Source organism: Choloepus didactylus, chromosome 9 (assembly GCF_015220235.1).
Source record: "Choloepus didactylus isolate mChoDid1 chromosome 9, mChoDid1.pri, whole genome shotgun sequence".
NCBI classification, from domain to species: Eukaryota; Metazoa; Chordata; class Mammalia; order Pilosa; family Megalonychidae; genus Choloepus; species Choloepus didactylus.
Genome location: NC_051315.1, coordinates 92,876,823 through 92,895,231, shown reverse-complemented (window position 1 = coordinate 92,895,231; position 18,409 = coordinate 92,876,823). Strand labels below are relative to the sequence as shown.

Genomic DNA, 18,409 nt, shown 5'->3' with positions numbered 1-18,409 from the left:
TGAATGTTTCCTGTTCCAGAATCCAGATTTTATTGTTATACCAATTTGAGATTTTTTAAAATATTGCTTACATTTATTTTGTTGACAATATAGAGCTATGCATAATCACTCTAATCAGTGAAATCAAATTTGTAACACAAAATTATGCTTCTAGCAAATATAGCTTAAAAATGGTCAGAGAAAGCATTTTTTTCTGTCTAGATAGTCAAGATCAATATATAGAATAAGAATTTCCTATTATTCTGTCTTGAGCAAGAAGAAGCCAAAAAAAATGCAACTTTTGAATCCATGTGTTAACTTATGCAAAATACACACACTCCCTTTCCATTAACAAATTAGTATGACATACAGTTTTATCACCACTGATTTCATGTATGCTTGCAAATGAAAGGAACACACAGGAAAGTAGCTTCTTATTTTCCCAGATACAGCCTCCCAGAGTGCCTCTGCTGTGTACTGGAGTGAGTTTGAAGAAGTTCAGGTAATCATCTCGTAACCAGCAGCTTAACTTAAAAGTGCATCTTCAGTTTTGCCCTCTAAAAGCTTGCTTATTAACCTCTCCTGAACTTGGATTAACTCTCAGTTAGGCTTGCATCTGTTGCTATTTATAGCAACAATGGCTGGATTCATTGCCTCTTTTTCTCTTGCTGTGTATTTCCGAATGTTTTATAACTATAGGGATGAGTAGTATGCATATATGCATAGCTTTCTTGGTCAGCAGTTTTCAGGGTTATGGGTTTGCATAGTAAGTGTGTGTCTTCCCTATCTTTTGTTTTGTGCTGACTTAACATTTAAACTTTGCTTATTAAAATTTGTGTTATGTTTTTTCTTTACAGTGTAGCTCTTCATGGGCAGCGTTCATATATTCTATATGTGTTACTTCCCTAGAATCTAATACTTCATCATGTACATAATGAGCAATTACTAAATATTGATTAGAATAGTGAAATAAAAAATGAGGTTCTAAAATGCTGTCATTTTCATTAGGATTCACAAATGTATAAAAAGTACCTTTTCCTCTTTTATTTCTCCCTCTTTTTTTACTTGCCTACAACCAAAAAATATATATTTTTTGCATTGTCAGATTACCGAGGGACAAATAGTACTTTATCCTTATTTCTTCCCTTTGATAGATATTAGTTGGTGCTACTGACAACTGAGAATTACCTGGCAAGGCAGTAAGCCCTCTGTAAATGTGCTGATAATGAACCCCAGTTGAAGAAAGGAAAGGGAGTATAATGACAAAGAAGGAGAGGCTAGTATTAGTGGAATCTGGTAACCTTGAATAAATAAACTTGGTTTTGTAAATGTCTAGCCAATATAATTCCGAAGTTGGAATGTTCCAAATAATTGTCAATAAATAGTCATAAAGAGAAATTGAAAAATAAGGAAAGAATAGAAATTATGTATTCCATAAAGTCATAAAGAGAAATGAAAAAAGAAGAAAGAATAGAAATGATGTATTCCATAGAGTCTTGTCCAGTAATTATGTTCAGTTATTCTAACCTAAAAGTAGATAAAGAAAAAAATGTCATTTCCTTAGATTACCTTAATTTCTTTGGGGATACCTTGAGGCAATCCCAAAATGTATTTATAGGTTTACAAGTGTGATTGGGAGTTGAACTGGAATGGGTTAATTCTTTGTTTCATTTTAGTATTTCATTAACATTTAAGATTTACATTGCAATTCATATATTAAATTCTGGCTTAGGAAAAAAAGAGCAAAGGTGCATAAATATTATACAAGTTTAAGTTAGAAGTCAAATATTATTTTCAAATAAAAGACAATGTTTCTAAGTTGATGAAAGTAAATCTTTAAAAAATAAACATCTGAATTTATACTTCAAAATGTCTTCTATAAATGTGTCACTTCATGAAGCTCTTTGGTTTTCTAAAAATGCTGCCTAATATTACCCAAAACATTTTTATAATTTTTAAAAATTGCTTTCTAAACTACTATTCTTTTGTAAACCTTTAGTAGTCCTGAATTTTTTCCCTTGAGGATATGTTTAATTTTTTTAAAAACCTCCATAACTTTATCACATAATAGCATGTTATATATAATAGACATTCAGGTGTGACATTCTTGAGGGCTGTATTGGAGTAAGAACTTTAATATCCATAAACTCTCAAACACATCAACTTTTTAGATCTCTTCATTTTGCCTGTACCTCCATTCCTCATCCCCAGCATTTTTTATTGTTTTCTTTTTGGAGTTATTTTACACATAGAAACTAAATTTAGATCATTTCACAAGTATCAGTATTTATATAATAACAATAAAATAAAGGCAAATTGCTTTTTCTACATTGGTTGCTGATACTTTGCTGATACTGGGTGGTCAGAACCTAAGATGCCAGAGGCCTTTTATATTGTTTTATGGCCAAGGTTGTGATTGATTATGAAATAACAGAACTTTTTATCTAGTGTGACTTCTGACACTGAAAGTATTTCCCAAAGATGTGTTGTGTGATATTTTGAGCAGTTGCTGCATTGTGGAAATGAATATATAACCCTCGGAGGTTATTTGTATATGGTGTGAGATAGGGCTCTTCTTTCTTTTTTTTTGCACATGGATATCCATTTCTAGCCCCTTTTTTGAGGAGACTGACCTTTCCCAGTTGAATGGACTTGGCTGGTCAGAGGGTAAGGGTCTATTTCTGAGCTGTCAGTTCCATTCCATTGGTCAATATAGCTTTCTTTATGCCAATATCATGCTGTTTTGATCACTGTAGTTTGTAATATGCTTTAAAGCCAGGAAGTCTGAGTCCCCCAGCTTCCTTCTTCTTTTTCAACATGTTCTTGGTTATTGAAGGCCCCTTACCCTTCCAAATAAATTTGTTAATTGGCTTTTCCATTTCTGCACAGTAGGTTGATGGAATTTTGATTGGGATTTCATTGAATCTATAAATCAATTTGGGTAGAAATGACATCTTAATGATATTTAGTCTTCCAGTACATTAATACAGAATGTCTTTACATTTGTTTAGGTCTTCTGTGATTTCTTTTAGCAATATTTTGTAGTTTTCTTTGTACATGTCCTTTACATCCTTCGTTAAATTTATTCCTAAGTATGTAATTGTTTTAGTTGCTATTTTAATGTTATTTTTTTCTTGATTACCTTGTCAGCTTGTTTCTTACTAGTGTGTAGAAACAACTACTGATTTTTGCGTGTTGATCTTCTATCCCACAGTTTTGATGAACTCATTTATTAGCTCTAATAGCTTTGATGTTGATTTGTCAGGACTTTATATGTAGGATTATGTTATCCTCAAATAGTGAAAGTTAACTTCTCTTCCATTCCAATTTAAATGCCTTTTCTTTTTCTTGCCTAATTGCTCTGGCTAGAACTTCTGGTGCAATGTTGAGTAACAGTAGTGATGGTGGGCATCCTTGTCTTGTTCCTGATCTCAGAGGGAAGCTTTCAGTTTTTCACCATTGTATAAAATGTTAGCTGTGAGTTTTCATATATGCCCTTTATAATGTAGAGGAAGTTTCTTTCTATTCCTATCTTTCCTAGTGTTTTTATCAAAAAAAAGGATGATGGGTTTTATCAAATGCCTTTCTGTGTCAGTTGAGGTTATCATGTGGTTTAAATTCAGGACTACAGATCTCAAATGGGTACATGATCCTGTCATGCAGCCTTACTTTATTTCCTTGCTGTTCTACTTTTTATTTTATATCTTCTTTTCTCATATGCTTACCCTTTTTCCTCTTCATTTTTAACTTGCTTTCTATATCTTTAAAAAATTAGAAGAAAACAGTTGAGAACTCTCTTATTTTCCCATTCAGATCTACCACTCTGCGAGCATTTTCTGCCCACACTCTTCTGCTTTTTCTGCTTTTCAGTAGATGAAGTATCCAGGTTGTATCAAAGACCATCTCTTCCATTTAGGTCTGGATCCCATCTTCTCTAGCCTCCTCAAAGACTCTGCTCCTACAGTTATTCCTTCTCTCTCCTCTATCATTGATTTTTTTCCTCCTCTGCTTAATGGAATAAGGTCTCCTCATATTTTATTGTCTACTCCATTTCTGTGTCTCTATTTATTTATGAACTTCGTAAAGTATTGCTTATAGCCTCTGTCTCTACTTCCTTACCTCACGTTCTTTCTCTAACCCATTCATATTGGACTTCAGTCTCCATTATTCCACCCAAACGACTCTTAATTTCATTATGTTATTAGATAGCATGTCCCCTAGTAATCATCATGTCAGAAGTCTTTGCTAACTTTGAGAATGTTGTCAATTATTTGTAAGCTTTTTTTATTTTTAACTCAAAAGATAATGTATTTTTAAACGTCTTTTGATGTGAATGATATTGTAATTTATTGGAGATCGGAGTCATTTATTAAATTGGGAATTTGAGAACATGATGACATGTTACATATGCTTAGATACAAAGGTGTTAATAGTATTGGCAAAATTTTAACAGTCTCTTATTTTGCAGTGTTATCTGATTAAAAGCTACTGGATTGCCAAAACAAAGTAATTTTGGCAACTGTATTTCTTCACTATTCTTAACTAAAGTATAGTCTTATACATGATGGTATGCCTTTTCCTAGTAAGGAAGGGGATTTATAGGTATTTATAACATACACCCATCATAATTTTACCATGACCAATAAAATTTAGAGAAGGCAATCTTTGAAGATTTCCTTACTCAAGAGGAAAGTGAATTTGAAACATAGGTATATATATTTTATTAAATATATTTATGAGAGCAACAATGTTTAATTCTTGTGAAGAGATGAATACTGTCGTCAGTACTTAAGAAGGATGCCAGCAACTGACTGTTTTCAAAAGCTTGTTACCTCTTCATTATAGGCACTGCATAGAGTATACTATTTGCCATTAAACAACTCTCTTTACTACTGCACCTCCATTCTGGTATAAGAAATATGATATGGTAGAAACATCCATTTGGTATCACAAGACCTAGATTTAGTGAATTCCTCCACCACTAATTTCTCTTAACTTTGGTCAAGTTGTTAGATCTAGACTTCAAAATAAGGGGAGAGTTGGAATTTTTTTTTTTTTTTAAGATTTTATTCTACGATAGTAATTTCACATATAGCGCTTAGTAGATACAAGATGTGTGTGTGGGTATAAAATTTAGCTTTAGAGTTCTTTAAGAGCTATGCTTAATGCATCTATATATATATTAACTGTACAATTGGCAGGTTGTTGACTTTTAATTTTACAATTGTTAAAGTAGTGACTTTTTTAGTGTTAGATTGTTATGGATATATATAACCACATTCAAGCAGATTCCCAAATGCATATGCATTATTTTAATCATTCAGAATAGAGATGTTTAGATAAAATTGCTGAATTATTATTCTTTTTGTAAAGTGTTAAATTTTAATTCAAAAATTATTTTATAGTTTCTTATCAATGTTTGATCTGCATTTAAAAATCATAGCTAGTTTGGTTTTTTCAGTCTGCAATTATTCCAGCAAAACCATTCTGAATTAGTAGTAAATTTTAGGCAAAAGTGGGGAAGTTTACTTTAACTATTGGCTCATTATTTTCAGTTTTCAAGAGCATGAAGTCTCCTCATAAGTTATATTGTGTAATATATGAAAAACTGGCCAATGAAATATTAAAAAAGATATTTTGATATACTTTCCTCCTTTTCAAAATCTTTCATATAATTATAATTAGTGGATTTTAAATCATTCTTAAAACATAAAGGTAGTCAATTTGTTTCACTTGTATATATTTAAAATATTAGCTCACATTTTGGATGCTCAACCATTATGTTACAAAATCCTTTCCACCTCTGAGTAGTATATAATTTGTTTAAATCATAGTCTGAATCAAGATTTAAAGTTATTTCCAGACCATAAGAAATTATTTTCTTTTCTCTGGAAACTTTTTAAAATGAAGTATAGTAAGAGTTGGTAAGGACAGAAAGGGAAACTCACCAAATATAGAGTATCTTGGTTAAAGAACTAATCATCTGTTCTGGTTTACTAGTGCTGTGTTATGCAAAATACCAGAAATGGATTGGCTTTTATAAAGAGGATTTATTAAGTTACAAAGTTACAGTCCTAAGGCCAGAAAAGTGTCCAAACTAAGGCATCAACAAGAGGATACCTTCACTGAAAAATGGCCAATGGCATGCGGAACACCTCTGTTAACTAGGAAGGCACATAGCTGGCGTCTGCTGGTCCTTTGCTCCTGGGTTTCGTTGCTTTCAGCTTCTGATTCCAATAGCTTTCTCTCTAAGTATCTGGAAGTCCTCACTTAGCTCCTCCAGGGCCAACTCTGGGCTTCATCTCTTAACTTAGCATCTCCAAACGTCCTTCTGTCTGTATCTCCAAACATTTCTCAGCATCTCTCCAAAAGTCTCTCTCAGCTGCTCTGAGCTCCTTCTGTCTGTGAGCTTTCTTATAGAACTCCAGTGATTTAATTAAGACCCTTGAATGGGTAGGGCCACACCTCCATAGAAATAATCTAATCAGAAGTATCACCCACAGTTGGGTGAGTCACATCTCCATAGATACACTCAGTCAAAAAGGTTCCACCCTAATAAAAAGACTAATAAATCTGCCCCCACAAGAGTGCATTAAAGAATATGGCTTTTTGGGGGACATAATATATCCAAACCAGCACATCATCTAATAATTTAGTAGTTACTATATTGAAAGATATGTTGATTTTATATGTGCACAGAGTACTTCTTATAGTTAGTGAATTGGTCAGTTTACATAAATAGGGATTAAAAGTTTTGGTTGAGTTAATTCAAAATATGTAGAAATTAATACTGAAAATTTATTTTTAAAATACTATATAGGTATATGGGCCTTTTAAAAAATACAGCTACAGCCAAAAAAATGGATATATTAATACACTTTATTTTTCTTTTAGCTCCTGGAGCCTGTCTGCCACCAGCTATTTGAGCTTTATCGTAGCTCTGAAGTTCGACTTAAGAGGTTCACACTGCAGTTCTTGCCAGAATTGATATGGGTTTACCTACAGCTTACAGTTAGTCGAGACAGGCAGAGTAATGGCTGCATTGAAGCACTTCTGTTAGGAATTTATAATTTGGTAAGTTGAAAATGGTATAAAGTTTTGGAAATTTTCAGTAACTTTTTTAAAGTCCTCTGAAATAATACTTAAGGAATATTTGGAGACAAATAAATTGAAATGTATACTATATAACTCAATTAACTTAATAAATTGAATGCCAAGGTACTTCATAGGTAATTACTGGTATGTATATTATAACGTAGGTGAAACTGTGTTAATTGACAACATTGTCAATACTTTATGACTTTTATTTCTTTTGTTTCATTTGGCCAGTATTTATCAATGCCCTCTGCATAAGGCACAATGTTGGGCACTGATAAGTACAAAAAATTAGATGTGGTGCCTGCTTTTAAAATACTTCTGCTATACTAAAGAAGACATGTTTATAGATGACTAATAATGAAATTTGCATGATAAGGTGATTTTAGAGAGAAATTCAGATGTTAGCTGAAGTCATCATGGCAGACTTTAAAGTGAAGAATTTAGGTTTGCTTTATTAGGCATTGGGAAAGCAATTACAAGTTTTTGATCAGAAGAATAGCATTATGTATTAGAAAGTTAAACGTAGGGGTGGTATAAAGAGAGACCTTGGAATTATATGTTGAATTTAATCTTTATATTTTGAAAGCCACATACATAATTGGGATTAGTGGGGGAAGTGGATATGAGATTTCTGTTTCTCTAAGGGGGTGGATATTAGTTAAGGAATAAAAGTACAATATACTGTTAGAGCCTATTACAATTTTTAAAATCTGAGTAAGAATACAATGGAAACTAGCAGGAGAAGAGAAACCACTAACATTTCTGGATGCTAACTTGCATGGAAGAACCTTGAAGACCAAGATTTGATTACTTCTGCAAATGGAGTGAGTGTGCTAGAAAGGGAAGAACTTAAAGGTCATGATGATTATATGAAACAAAATGGGGAGCTGAGGGAGAATTCAGGAACATGGGAACATTTGTATGGGACCTTTTCAAAGGCTTAGGCAGCAAGGCTCCTTTTCTTAGGCAATGCAAGGAAACAAAATAGCACGTCATATTTCCACTTTCATGCCTTTGTACAAAATTGGAGAATTACCTGAACTCATCAGTTAAGAACCACAAATCTTATGAATTTATCTGGAGTCATTAAGGGGAGAAAAGATTGGGAAAACACTGGCATAGATCTTTTGTTTTTATATAGCTTTAGGATATGGAGCTTATATAAATTTCCAATTCCAAGTGTGGTTTGATTATAAAAGTTTTATAAAGCACTTTGTAAATTTATTTTTTGTTTATTTTTACTTTTCTTTTAGAAGTTTCAGGTGTATAGAGAAATCATGCAGAAAAGATAGCGTTCCCATATGCTCCCCCTTTACACACACAGTTTCCCTATTATTAACATTTTGTTTAATGTGGTACCTTTATTATAACTGATGAAATATTATTGTACTGTTAACTTTAGTCCATAGTTTGCATTAGAGTTCAGTCCTATGGATTTTTTAAAAAATTTTATTCTAGTAATATATATATAGATGTGTGTGCCAGTTTGAGTGTATTGTGTCCCCCAAATGCCATTATCTTTGTAGTCTTGTGTGGGGCAGAAGTTTTGGTGATGGTTGGATTTGCTTGGAATGTGCCCCACCCAGCTGTGGGCAATGATTCTGATGAGATGTTCCCATGGAGGCGTGGCCCCGCCCATTCAGGGTGGGCCCTTATCGGTGGAGCTATATAAATGAGCTGACTTGGGGGGAAGAAAGAGAGTGCAGCTGGGAGTGATGTTTTGAAGAGGAGCAAGCTTGCTAGAGAGGAGCGTCCTGGGAGAAAGCCGTTTTGAGGCCGGAGCTTTGGAGCGGACGCCGGCTGCCTTCCCAGCTAGCAGAGGTTTTCCGGACGCCATTGGCCATCCTCCGGTGAAGGTGCCCGGTTGCTGATGTGTTGCTTTGGACGCTTTGTGGCCTTAAGACTGTAACTGTGTAGCGAAATAAATCCCCGTTTTATAAAAGCCAATCCATCTCTGGTGTTTTGCATTCTGCAGCATAAGCAAACTAGGACAATGTGTATCCTAAAATTTTCCCTTTTAATCACATTCAAATATATAATTCAGAAGTATTAATTACATTCACATTGTGCTGTAAATTTATATTAATAATCTTTGGATAATATAGTATATATTTGATAATACATTATTTATGGAACGCTGTTCTTCTGAGGAATTCTTAAGTACTGGAAACATTATTTTTCTAATTTTTCTCATGATTCCTAGTTTAGGACATTAGTCTTAAAATTCCTGCCTTTTGAAGCTTTATATTCTGTACATTCAGTATATACTGTAAATGAACACTCTACATAATAAAGTTTAGCTCTATACCTGAGAAGGGAATAAAATACAGGAAAATGGAATCTTGTAATAAACAAATACTTCTGTGTTCCAGTGCTCACCCTTCTAAGTGTTATCATTTAAAAATCATTAGAAAACATTTCTATTGCTAGAACATATGTCTGAAGGAAGGAACATGGGCTTTAGAATCACTTGTAGTCATTTCAAAACCAAGCCCTGGAACTTCAGGCTATTTTACATTTGGACAAGTTACTTAATATCTTCAGTTGCTTTATCTGTAAAACAGTTAGGGATAAAAAATTGTTAGTGAAATTAAAAACAATGTGACGATCCCAGCATGTTGTCCGAGGGGTCTGCTAAATGTTTATTATTATCATAAGTAAGGTGAGTTTTTTTAAAATGACAAGGTGGTTTAGATATAAAATTTTTTTTTTTTTTTGCTAGATTGCCTCCCTGGCAATTTCTTTTTAAAGCAGGAAATTTGTATTATATATCACTATGTCTCCCATAATTCCTAACACAGGCCTTTAGTAAATGTTTATTGAATTAACGATTAAATTTAGTGTTTTAGATTATTTAATGTTAAACTATCACTTTAATTAAATTTTTAGTGTAATAAAATTACAAATGAAGCAAGAATATTTTGCAAAGTGGAATGTTTGGCAAGTTATAAATAGATTTGTTGGTGCTGTGTTTTCATTATCTTTTGGCTTCTCAAAAATAGTGTATTAATTTAAAATGCATAGTTATATGTTAGAAATGGAATTTAAGGCTGCTGATTTATTTTAATTCTGTTGATATCTGTGTTCTCTCTTCTTTGTGTTTTTCAGTTTTTCTTACCTCATGGGGTTTCTTCTGTATACTCATTTCTCTTTTTTTACTCTTTTTCTCTCAATACCCCAAGGAGATTTTTATATTGCCCTCAGCTTAAACAAATTTCAGAACATCCTTTTCCATGAATACAAAGATAAAGCAAAAGTATATGGCTTTATTTTAGGTATAAAAATTAAAGTTTTATTGCCTAACTTAAATCATGCCCATTCATCTTAGTGATTTTCTCTGAGAAAGTTCCAGATATGGTGGTAACTAGAGGTTGACGATAAAGAAGTCGCATGCTCCTTTAGGAAATTTTTCAACCTGTTTTCCTGCCCAAATGAGAAGTATGGCCATTGTTTGCTTGTAATTGGTACTTGCCTATGACATAGTAAACTCAGAAATGAGCCTATGGGGAAGGTCCTTTGGGTTTGTGTTTTGGTGATAATAGTTGTTGTTGATATTGTTTTTTCCTTTTATGCTGTGCAGCAACTCCGTCTCTGACCACCTACCCTCTGGGTTTACTGAGGGAAGTAGTCTCTCTATGGACTTTATTATGCCAGTGATGTACACTGATATGAGTTAAAAAAAAAAAAATAGAGACTGAAATAAGGCAGTGGAGAAAAGGAATGATGCAGGAGCATCTTACCTCTCCAGTTGCTGGCATCTCTAGTTATTTACTGATTCCTGAGGAAGATCGGAGGTGCCGTAGAGTGGAGACATAAAGGACACCATTGTCTTTTTTTATGAAGAGAAAAAGTGCTTTTAAAAATCTCAGACGTTTTCTTGTAGTTCACTAAAAATCACCTAAATATGAATTTAGGTTATGGACTTATGTTAATATGTAGTTAGTTCAAGTCATTAGTTTTTTGCAGAATAACTGTAAGTTTCTTTTAGTCAAGATTCACTGTATTAGTACAATGTGTTTTTGTGTCCTATTGAGTGTGAATCTCCTGGCTACGACCTTTAATTTTAATCGTTTAGCTCAAACATGTTTCTACTGAAAGAAGATCTAGTCACTTGTGATCTCCCTTTCTTGTATGGAAATCTAACATGAAAAATATATTTGTTTCCCTTTTTCATGTTTTTACTGCCATGTTGCTTTTTATTTAGTATAGTATTATGCTTAAAATCTCTTTTGGGATTATAAACTTATAGCAAACTGTACAAATTTGTTTATAGCTTAGAAAAGATTCACTATGATAGTAATAGTTTTTATATATTAATATTTCTTTTTAAAAAAAATCTCCCTCAATTGCTAGTGATATATTGAGTAAATTAAGGAAGTAATCATTACTTTCTAATATAGGCCTATGATTATTTCATTATCTTTGTATGTTTTTTAAATTATAGGAAATTGCTGATAAAGATGGAAACAATAAAGTTCTATCTTTCACTATTCCTTCCTTATCCAAGCCTTCAATATACCATGAGGTAAGTAAGATTGGAAATGTGGAATTATTTTAAAATATATTAACAGATGAAAGGTCTATTATCTAAGATAAATATTTCTAATGCATCTTTAAGGTTTGTTTCTTAAAAGTAGATTTTTGTTTTAGTGACAGAAACCTGAGCTATGTTGAGAGGGAAAATTTCCTCTAGCTTGTTTATTTCTTTTTTATTCTACCAGTATCATTTTTGGTCTTTGTTTATTAATTTTTTGTGGGTTTCCAAAAATATGCTTTTGTTTTTGAAGTCCTACATATTATTTAAAACTCACACTTGTTAGATTGATTTGCTTGTGTTATTCTTTAGGAAAATGACCACATAGAAGTTGTTTAACACTGTAATTTTTACATTTCAGTTTAAAGGAGTCTGCTTGATACATTCTAGCTATTCAGTGATGGTATACTTTTGATTTTTGCTTATGTTTATTTGGTTGAAGAATGTGAGAGAACATTGATAATCATATAGATAAATGACTCCTGTTAAAGTGAAGTCCTGTCTGCTCTCATTAAATGAAATCTCATAAGGAAATTTGTTTGGAAAAAAATCAAACAAATTTCTGGGCTTTAGTGGCCTTTAGTTTATAAAGTTATAAAGAAAGCATTTAAAGAAACTTTACCAGTAGTCTAAAAATTATATTCCATTTTCTTGTCAGCAAATAGTATCTTGCTAATTTCATAGTTTTTTGCAGCTATTTATTTCCTTAATTAATTCCCCAGAGACTTTGCTTTGTGATGGAAATAGAATGACTCATATTTAGCCAGGACTCCTTTCAGCATAGAATATTTCTCAATAATAGATTTTAATTAAGTTCTGTGTATCATGTTATAAAATGTAGGGTGGAGAAGCATTAATGAATATAGATGGTTCTTCTAATTTTAGAAACATGAAATCAGTTATGTCACTATTAAAGAGACATTTGATCATAATCTGGAATTTTTTTTTATAATTATAGAGTTTTACTCTGTTCTTGAATAGAAACAAATTTTAAATGTACTTTTTAAAAATTTTGGTCAATTTTATTGAGATATATTCACATACCATACAATCGTCCGTAGTGTACAATCAGTTTTTCACAGTACCATCATATAGATGTGCATTCATCACCCCAGTCTATTTTTTTAACATTTTCCTTGTACCAGAAAAAGTGAAAATAAGAATAAAAAATAAAAGTAAAGAAGAACACCCAAAACACCCCCCCCCCCATTTTTCCTTTAGTTTTTTGTCCCCATTTTTCTACTCATCCATCCATACACTGGATAAAGGGACAGTGATCCACAAGGCTTTCACAATCACACTGTCACCTCTTATAAACTGCATTGCTATACAATCATCTTCAAAAGTCAAGGCTACTGGGTTGCAGTTTGATAGTTTCAGGTATTTACCTCTAGCTATTCCAATGCATGAAAACCTAAAAAGAGTTATCTATATAGTGCATAAGAATGCCCACCAGAGTGACCTCTTGACTCCATCTGGAATCTCTCCACCACTGAAACTTTATTTCGTTTCATTTCACATCCCCCCACATTGCCAGGGAGATTTACACCCCTGGGAGTCAGATCCCACATCGGGGGAGGGCAGTGAATTCACCTGCTGAGTTGGCTTAGCTAGAGAGAGAGGGCCACATCTGAGCAACAAAGAGGTATTCGGGGAGACTCTTAGACACAGTTATATGCAGGTTTAGCCTCTCCTTTGCAGTGACAAGCTTCATAAGGGCAAGTCCAGTGATAGAGGGCTTGGCGCATCAAACCGCGAGCCCTCAATGTTTGTGAGAACATCAGCAACAATCCAGGTGAGGAAGCCCAACACCTCTGCATTTTCCCCCCAGCTCCTCAGGGAGGCCCTGCATATATATTAAATGATGTACTTTTAACCCGTAGTCTTTTTAGCATTTTTCTTACTCATTCCTAATATAGATTCATTCCATAATCTTTCAAAAAATAAAGTAGTATATTTTTAGTTTTATATTCTGTGTGCACATGCATGTGTATTTATATTTTTTTTTTCAAAAAGAGCTGAAGATATTATTTAATTGAGAGATTGAAAAGGTTTTGAAAGAGAAGTGATCTGAAACTGCCTTTTTTTGAAACAGAGAGTGTTGTGCAAAATTAAACATCATTACATGATAACAGTTTTTTACTTCATTTTAGAGCCATCATCTCATACTTTGCCTTATTTTTGTAGCCCTCAACAATTGGATCAATGGCTTTGACAGAAGGGGCATTGTGTCAGCATGATCTCATCAGGGTTGTTTATAGTGATCTCCATCCTCAGAGGGAAACATTCACTGCACAAAACCGGTAATGGTCCAAACTGTAAACAATAACAGTTATTAATTTATTCTTAGTAGTTAAATACAATTACTTCAGTTAAAGTTTGGTATGAGAGGAGGCCAAAAGGTAAATACATTATACTAGTGAAATGCATCATAGTCATGAAAGATCCATCTGCTTAATGCCTGTTATTGTGTTATGGTGATCTTGTGTAAAGCGATGTAAAAAATAAAAGTGTGTGCTTGAAGTTAGCCAAACCAGGGTTCATGTACTTGCACTTCGAAGCTTCCTGTGTCAGGCAGCTTATCTATTCTCTACAACTTGCTTTTCTCATTATACAATGGGATTAATGGTAGTACATTTCTACCCAGAGTTAGACAAACTGCAAGTTTGAGTAGTTCCCAAAACCTGCCTCAGCTTCAATAATTCACTGGAATGACTCACAGTATTTACTGAAAGCTATTATACTCACAGTTGTGGCTTATTACAGGGAAAGGATACAGATTAAAGTCAGCCAAAAGATGAGATGCACAGGGCAGAGTCTGGGAGGGTTTGAAATGCAAAGCTTCTCTTGGCTCTCCCCATGGAGTCAGGATGTACTATTCTCCCAGTATCTATTTGTGATAATATGCACAGAGTGTTACCAACCAAGGAAAATCACCCAAGCTTCAATGTCCAGAGTTTTTATTGGGGTTTCATTAAGTAGACATGATTAATTGATTGCATATGTGGTTGATCTCAACCTAAAGATTTTCTGATACCGTGTGACCCAAAGTCTCCACCCCAAATCACTTGGTTGGTTTCTCTGGTCTCTAAACAGAGACTCTCCTGACAGGTATGACACAGGTTGTTTCCCAGAACCTGAAGGCAAAGTCCAGACCTTTCTTTGGGCAAGGCCAAATTCTTTACTACATGCTGCCCTACATGGTTCTTGTGAGGAATAAATACATGATCCCTGAAATGTACTTAGCACAGACAGTGCCTGGCACATAATAAATGTTAGCTGTTACTCTTATTCATTATATGATATTTAATGTTTGTAGTAAAATAGTACTTTTATTGGTTATAGTGTTAGAGAGATGAAAGGAACATAGGCTCATGCAAATTTCCAGTCATTGACTTTTGATTGAAGTGCTTTGATCTGGAATTCCTGTTCTTCTTATGGTTCTTCCTGATATTACACAGATGATAGAAAATATAATGGCTTCTTTTGTGCCTGCCACATTGTTTTGAAATTCTGCTTTAGTGATAGACTTTTGTTAATCAGCAGAATGCTCTATAAAACTTGAAGAAGTTCTTATCCCAACCTAAAGTAACAGCTTAATTTTAACTACATGATTGGTTTACTCAAATCATTCCACAATATGTAATTTTTATTAAAATAACAGTTTGTAAGTACAGACTATAGTCTAGCTTGCATAAAAATCTCCTGGTTACCTGGTTCCTTTCTTATTTATTGTTTTAATTTTTTAATGTATAAACTTAAATATATTTGTGGTAAATTTAAAATAAAACAAGATAGAAAGTGAAAATAGATGAGGGTATAAAGAGAAAAGTAAGTCTGTCCTCTTTACCACCTGTCTTCGTTTTCTAGCTGCTATGGCAAATCCCACAAAATGAGTAGGCTTAAACAATGAGAATTTATTATCTAATGGTTTCAGAGATCAGAAGGCTTGCTTCTTTCCTGGGTTGGTAGCGTTCTGGCTGGCTGGCTGGCAGTCCTTATGTTCCTTGGCTTTTCTGTCACATGGCAATATCCTCTTCTTTCTATTCTGGGTTCCTTTGACTTCCAGCTTCTATTCCTCCATGTAACATTCCCTTCGTAAAGCCTCTGGCAATAGGATTAAGGCCCAGCCTCATTTAGAGCTTAATGTCTACAAGGAGTTCTGACACTAACTACCCAGAGTTAGGCCAAACTTCACAGGGCATAGTTCTCCACAAGACTGTCTCATTTCAGACACCAGCCGCAAGTTCAGGAGTTTCCAGAGCCGTGCTCACTCTGACCAAGTGGCTGCAATTTCAGGGCTTGCCTCTAACCCCTTGGGTTTGATAATTTTCTAAAATGACTCACAGAACCCAGGAAAGCACAATACTTATAATTATGGTTTTATTATATGAAAAAGGATACAAATTAGAGCAAACCCAAAGAAGAGACTCATAGCCAAGATCCAGGAGGGTCCCCAAATGAAAAACTTCTGGTCTTCTCCCTGTGGAGTCAGGACACGTCACCTTCGCAGCACATCAGTGTGTATTACCAGCCAGGGAAGTTCACCCAAGTTTTGATATCTAGAATTTTTGCTGGAGTTCCATTATGTAGACATGATTAATTGAAGCAGTGACCTTGTGGTTGGAAGGCAGTCAATTGGACTTTGGTAGAGAGGAGAAAGATGTGTTCAGGCATGATGATTTTTTTTTTTAAGGAAGAAAATATAGGTGACAGCAAGAAAGATCACCTCTAATAAGGAAAGTAGAAATAGGGAAAATACTGAGGAGAATGCTACAGTAACCTGATTGAGAAATCATGAAGGTCAATGTTGAGGCATTGTTGTTATAACCATGCAGCGCATTAATCATTTACTATAGTTCCTAGTAGAAATAATTATTTGTAATCCTTTTCCCTTATGTTTATTTGTTCTTTCCAGGTTCGAAGTCCTGAGTTTTCTCATGTTGTGTTATAATTCTGCTATTGTGTATATGCCTGCCTCATCTTACCAGTCTCTTTGTCGAATGGGCTCCAGGTAAGAATAATAATTTTCATTAACCTTCATCTTAATTCATTTATTTAACAAATATTTATTGAGTACACTTTCTGTGCCAGGCACTGTTCTAACTTCTGGTGATACAGCAGTGAACAAAACTCATGGAGCTTACAGTATTAAAGAAGTATTTTTTAGCTGAACATCAAGTTAAACATAGACATCTAAATTTAGGGTCATTTACTGATGCTCTAATCACTCCCTGGATACCAGTTTTTATAATTGAATTTAGGAGCATTGAATAAATAGTCCTGTAAATTTGGAAAGTCTTAAGGAATGTGGATGTTTTCCTTAGGGTTCTTTGTACATTTCACAAATTACTGCCTTTGTGTTGGATAAGAAGACTGGTAATAGGACTGATTATCTGTGTGTCTCATTTGTGTGTTTATATTCTGTCTGTTTTAGATTATAATCTTTATTAACTCAGAATTTCTTATGTTTTGGACATATTAAAACACATTTATTATTTCACAGTTTCTGTGGATCAGGAGTCCAGGCACAACTTAGGTGGGTCTTCTGCTTAGGGTATCACAAAAGTGTAGTCAAGATGTCAGCTGGAGCTGTGGTCTCATCTGAGGCTTAATTGGGGAAGCATACATTTTTGTCGGGAGAATTCAGTTCCTTGCAGTTGTAGAACTGAAGGCTTTGGTTACTTGCTGGCTGGCTGCTGAAGGCCACCCTCAGTTCCTTGCTACCTGCACCTCCCAACATAGGTATCCTATAACATGGCAGCTTGCTTCTTAAAGCCAGGAAGGAGTGATACTCCAGCAAGACCTGTCCTACAGTCTTATGTAACATAATTTTGCAGTCATGTGTACACATAATCATTATATCCCATTACCTTTGCAGTGTTCTGTTGTTTAAAGTAAGTCACAGGTTCTGCCCATTCTGAAAGGGAGTGGATGATACAAGGGTGGAAATACCAGAAGGTAGAGAGATCATAGGAATCATGATCCCTTAAGAGTCTGTCCACCACAAATGTATTTCTCAAGTTCCCATGATACTGTAAGACTGGTAAGAGAGTGTAGTCTTGTTTATAACAAAACTTAATAATTTTGCTAATTGGAGTAAGCCAGTCTAAACTTGCTATAAGATTGATTTTATAGATTATCTTAAAATAAATGTTATTTCACCTGCCTATAATAACATGATTAATGGCTAACGAAGTTCTTGTCTCTAACCTAGAAACTGTTTTCAAGAGAATACACTATTTAAGCACTTAATGCATACCTACAGATAAATTTATTTATAGATGGCTATTTTTGGTTCACTAAAACAAATTGGTCGAATCTCTAATTGACAGCGTTTTTATGGATTTTTCGTAGTTTCTTGATAACGTAAGTAAAGACAGATTTCAGTAGGCTTTAAACTTTTGTCACATATCCCCTAAAAGTATTTTGAAAAATTGTGTGCCCTTGGACATTTGAAGTTGACATTCAAAATTGTTTCATCTTATCTTAATTAATTGCAAGTGATATGATTTCTAGTCTGTAAATATTGATGTAAATAAAATAAATAAGCTTTTAGGTCATTATTCTAAATTTATGTCATGTATTGTAAATATGGTGATTTTATACCCACCATCATGCATTTGGGAAATAAACGAACAAGCTCTTAATAGTCTGATGTTACATTATTCCTTTTTCTCCTTGATGCAAGTCTTTTATTCATCACCCATACAAACTTCTTTGCCATGGAGTATGTATATTTATAATTTGTGAATTGAAATTGAAATTTTTTTTTTTTCAATTTCCTAAAGCTATAAG

At 33.8% G+C, this 18,409-nt stretch overlaps 1 protein-coding gene across 2 annotated transcripts in view; it reads left to right on the top strand.

Annotated features, from left to right (window-relative positions):
• FAM126B (family with sequence similarity 126 member B) overlaps positions 1 to 18,409 on the top strand; it is a 105,534-nt gene that overhangs the window by 66,746 nt on the left and 20,379 nt on the right. For both annotated transcript variants that reach the window (XM_037849293.1, XM_037849292.1), the window contains exons 5-8: positions 6,874 to 7,053; positions 11,522 to 11,602; positions 13,799 to 13,914; positions 16,530 to 16,625. In XM_037849293.1, the coding sequence (XP_037705221.1) occupies positions 6,874 to 7,053; positions 11,522 to 11,602; positions 13,799 to 13,914; positions 16,530 to 16,625 (473 nt within the window). The remainder of the gene's footprint in view (positions 1 to 6,873; positions 7,054 to 11,521; positions 11,603 to 13,798; positions 13,915 to 16,529; positions 16,626 to 18,409) is intronic.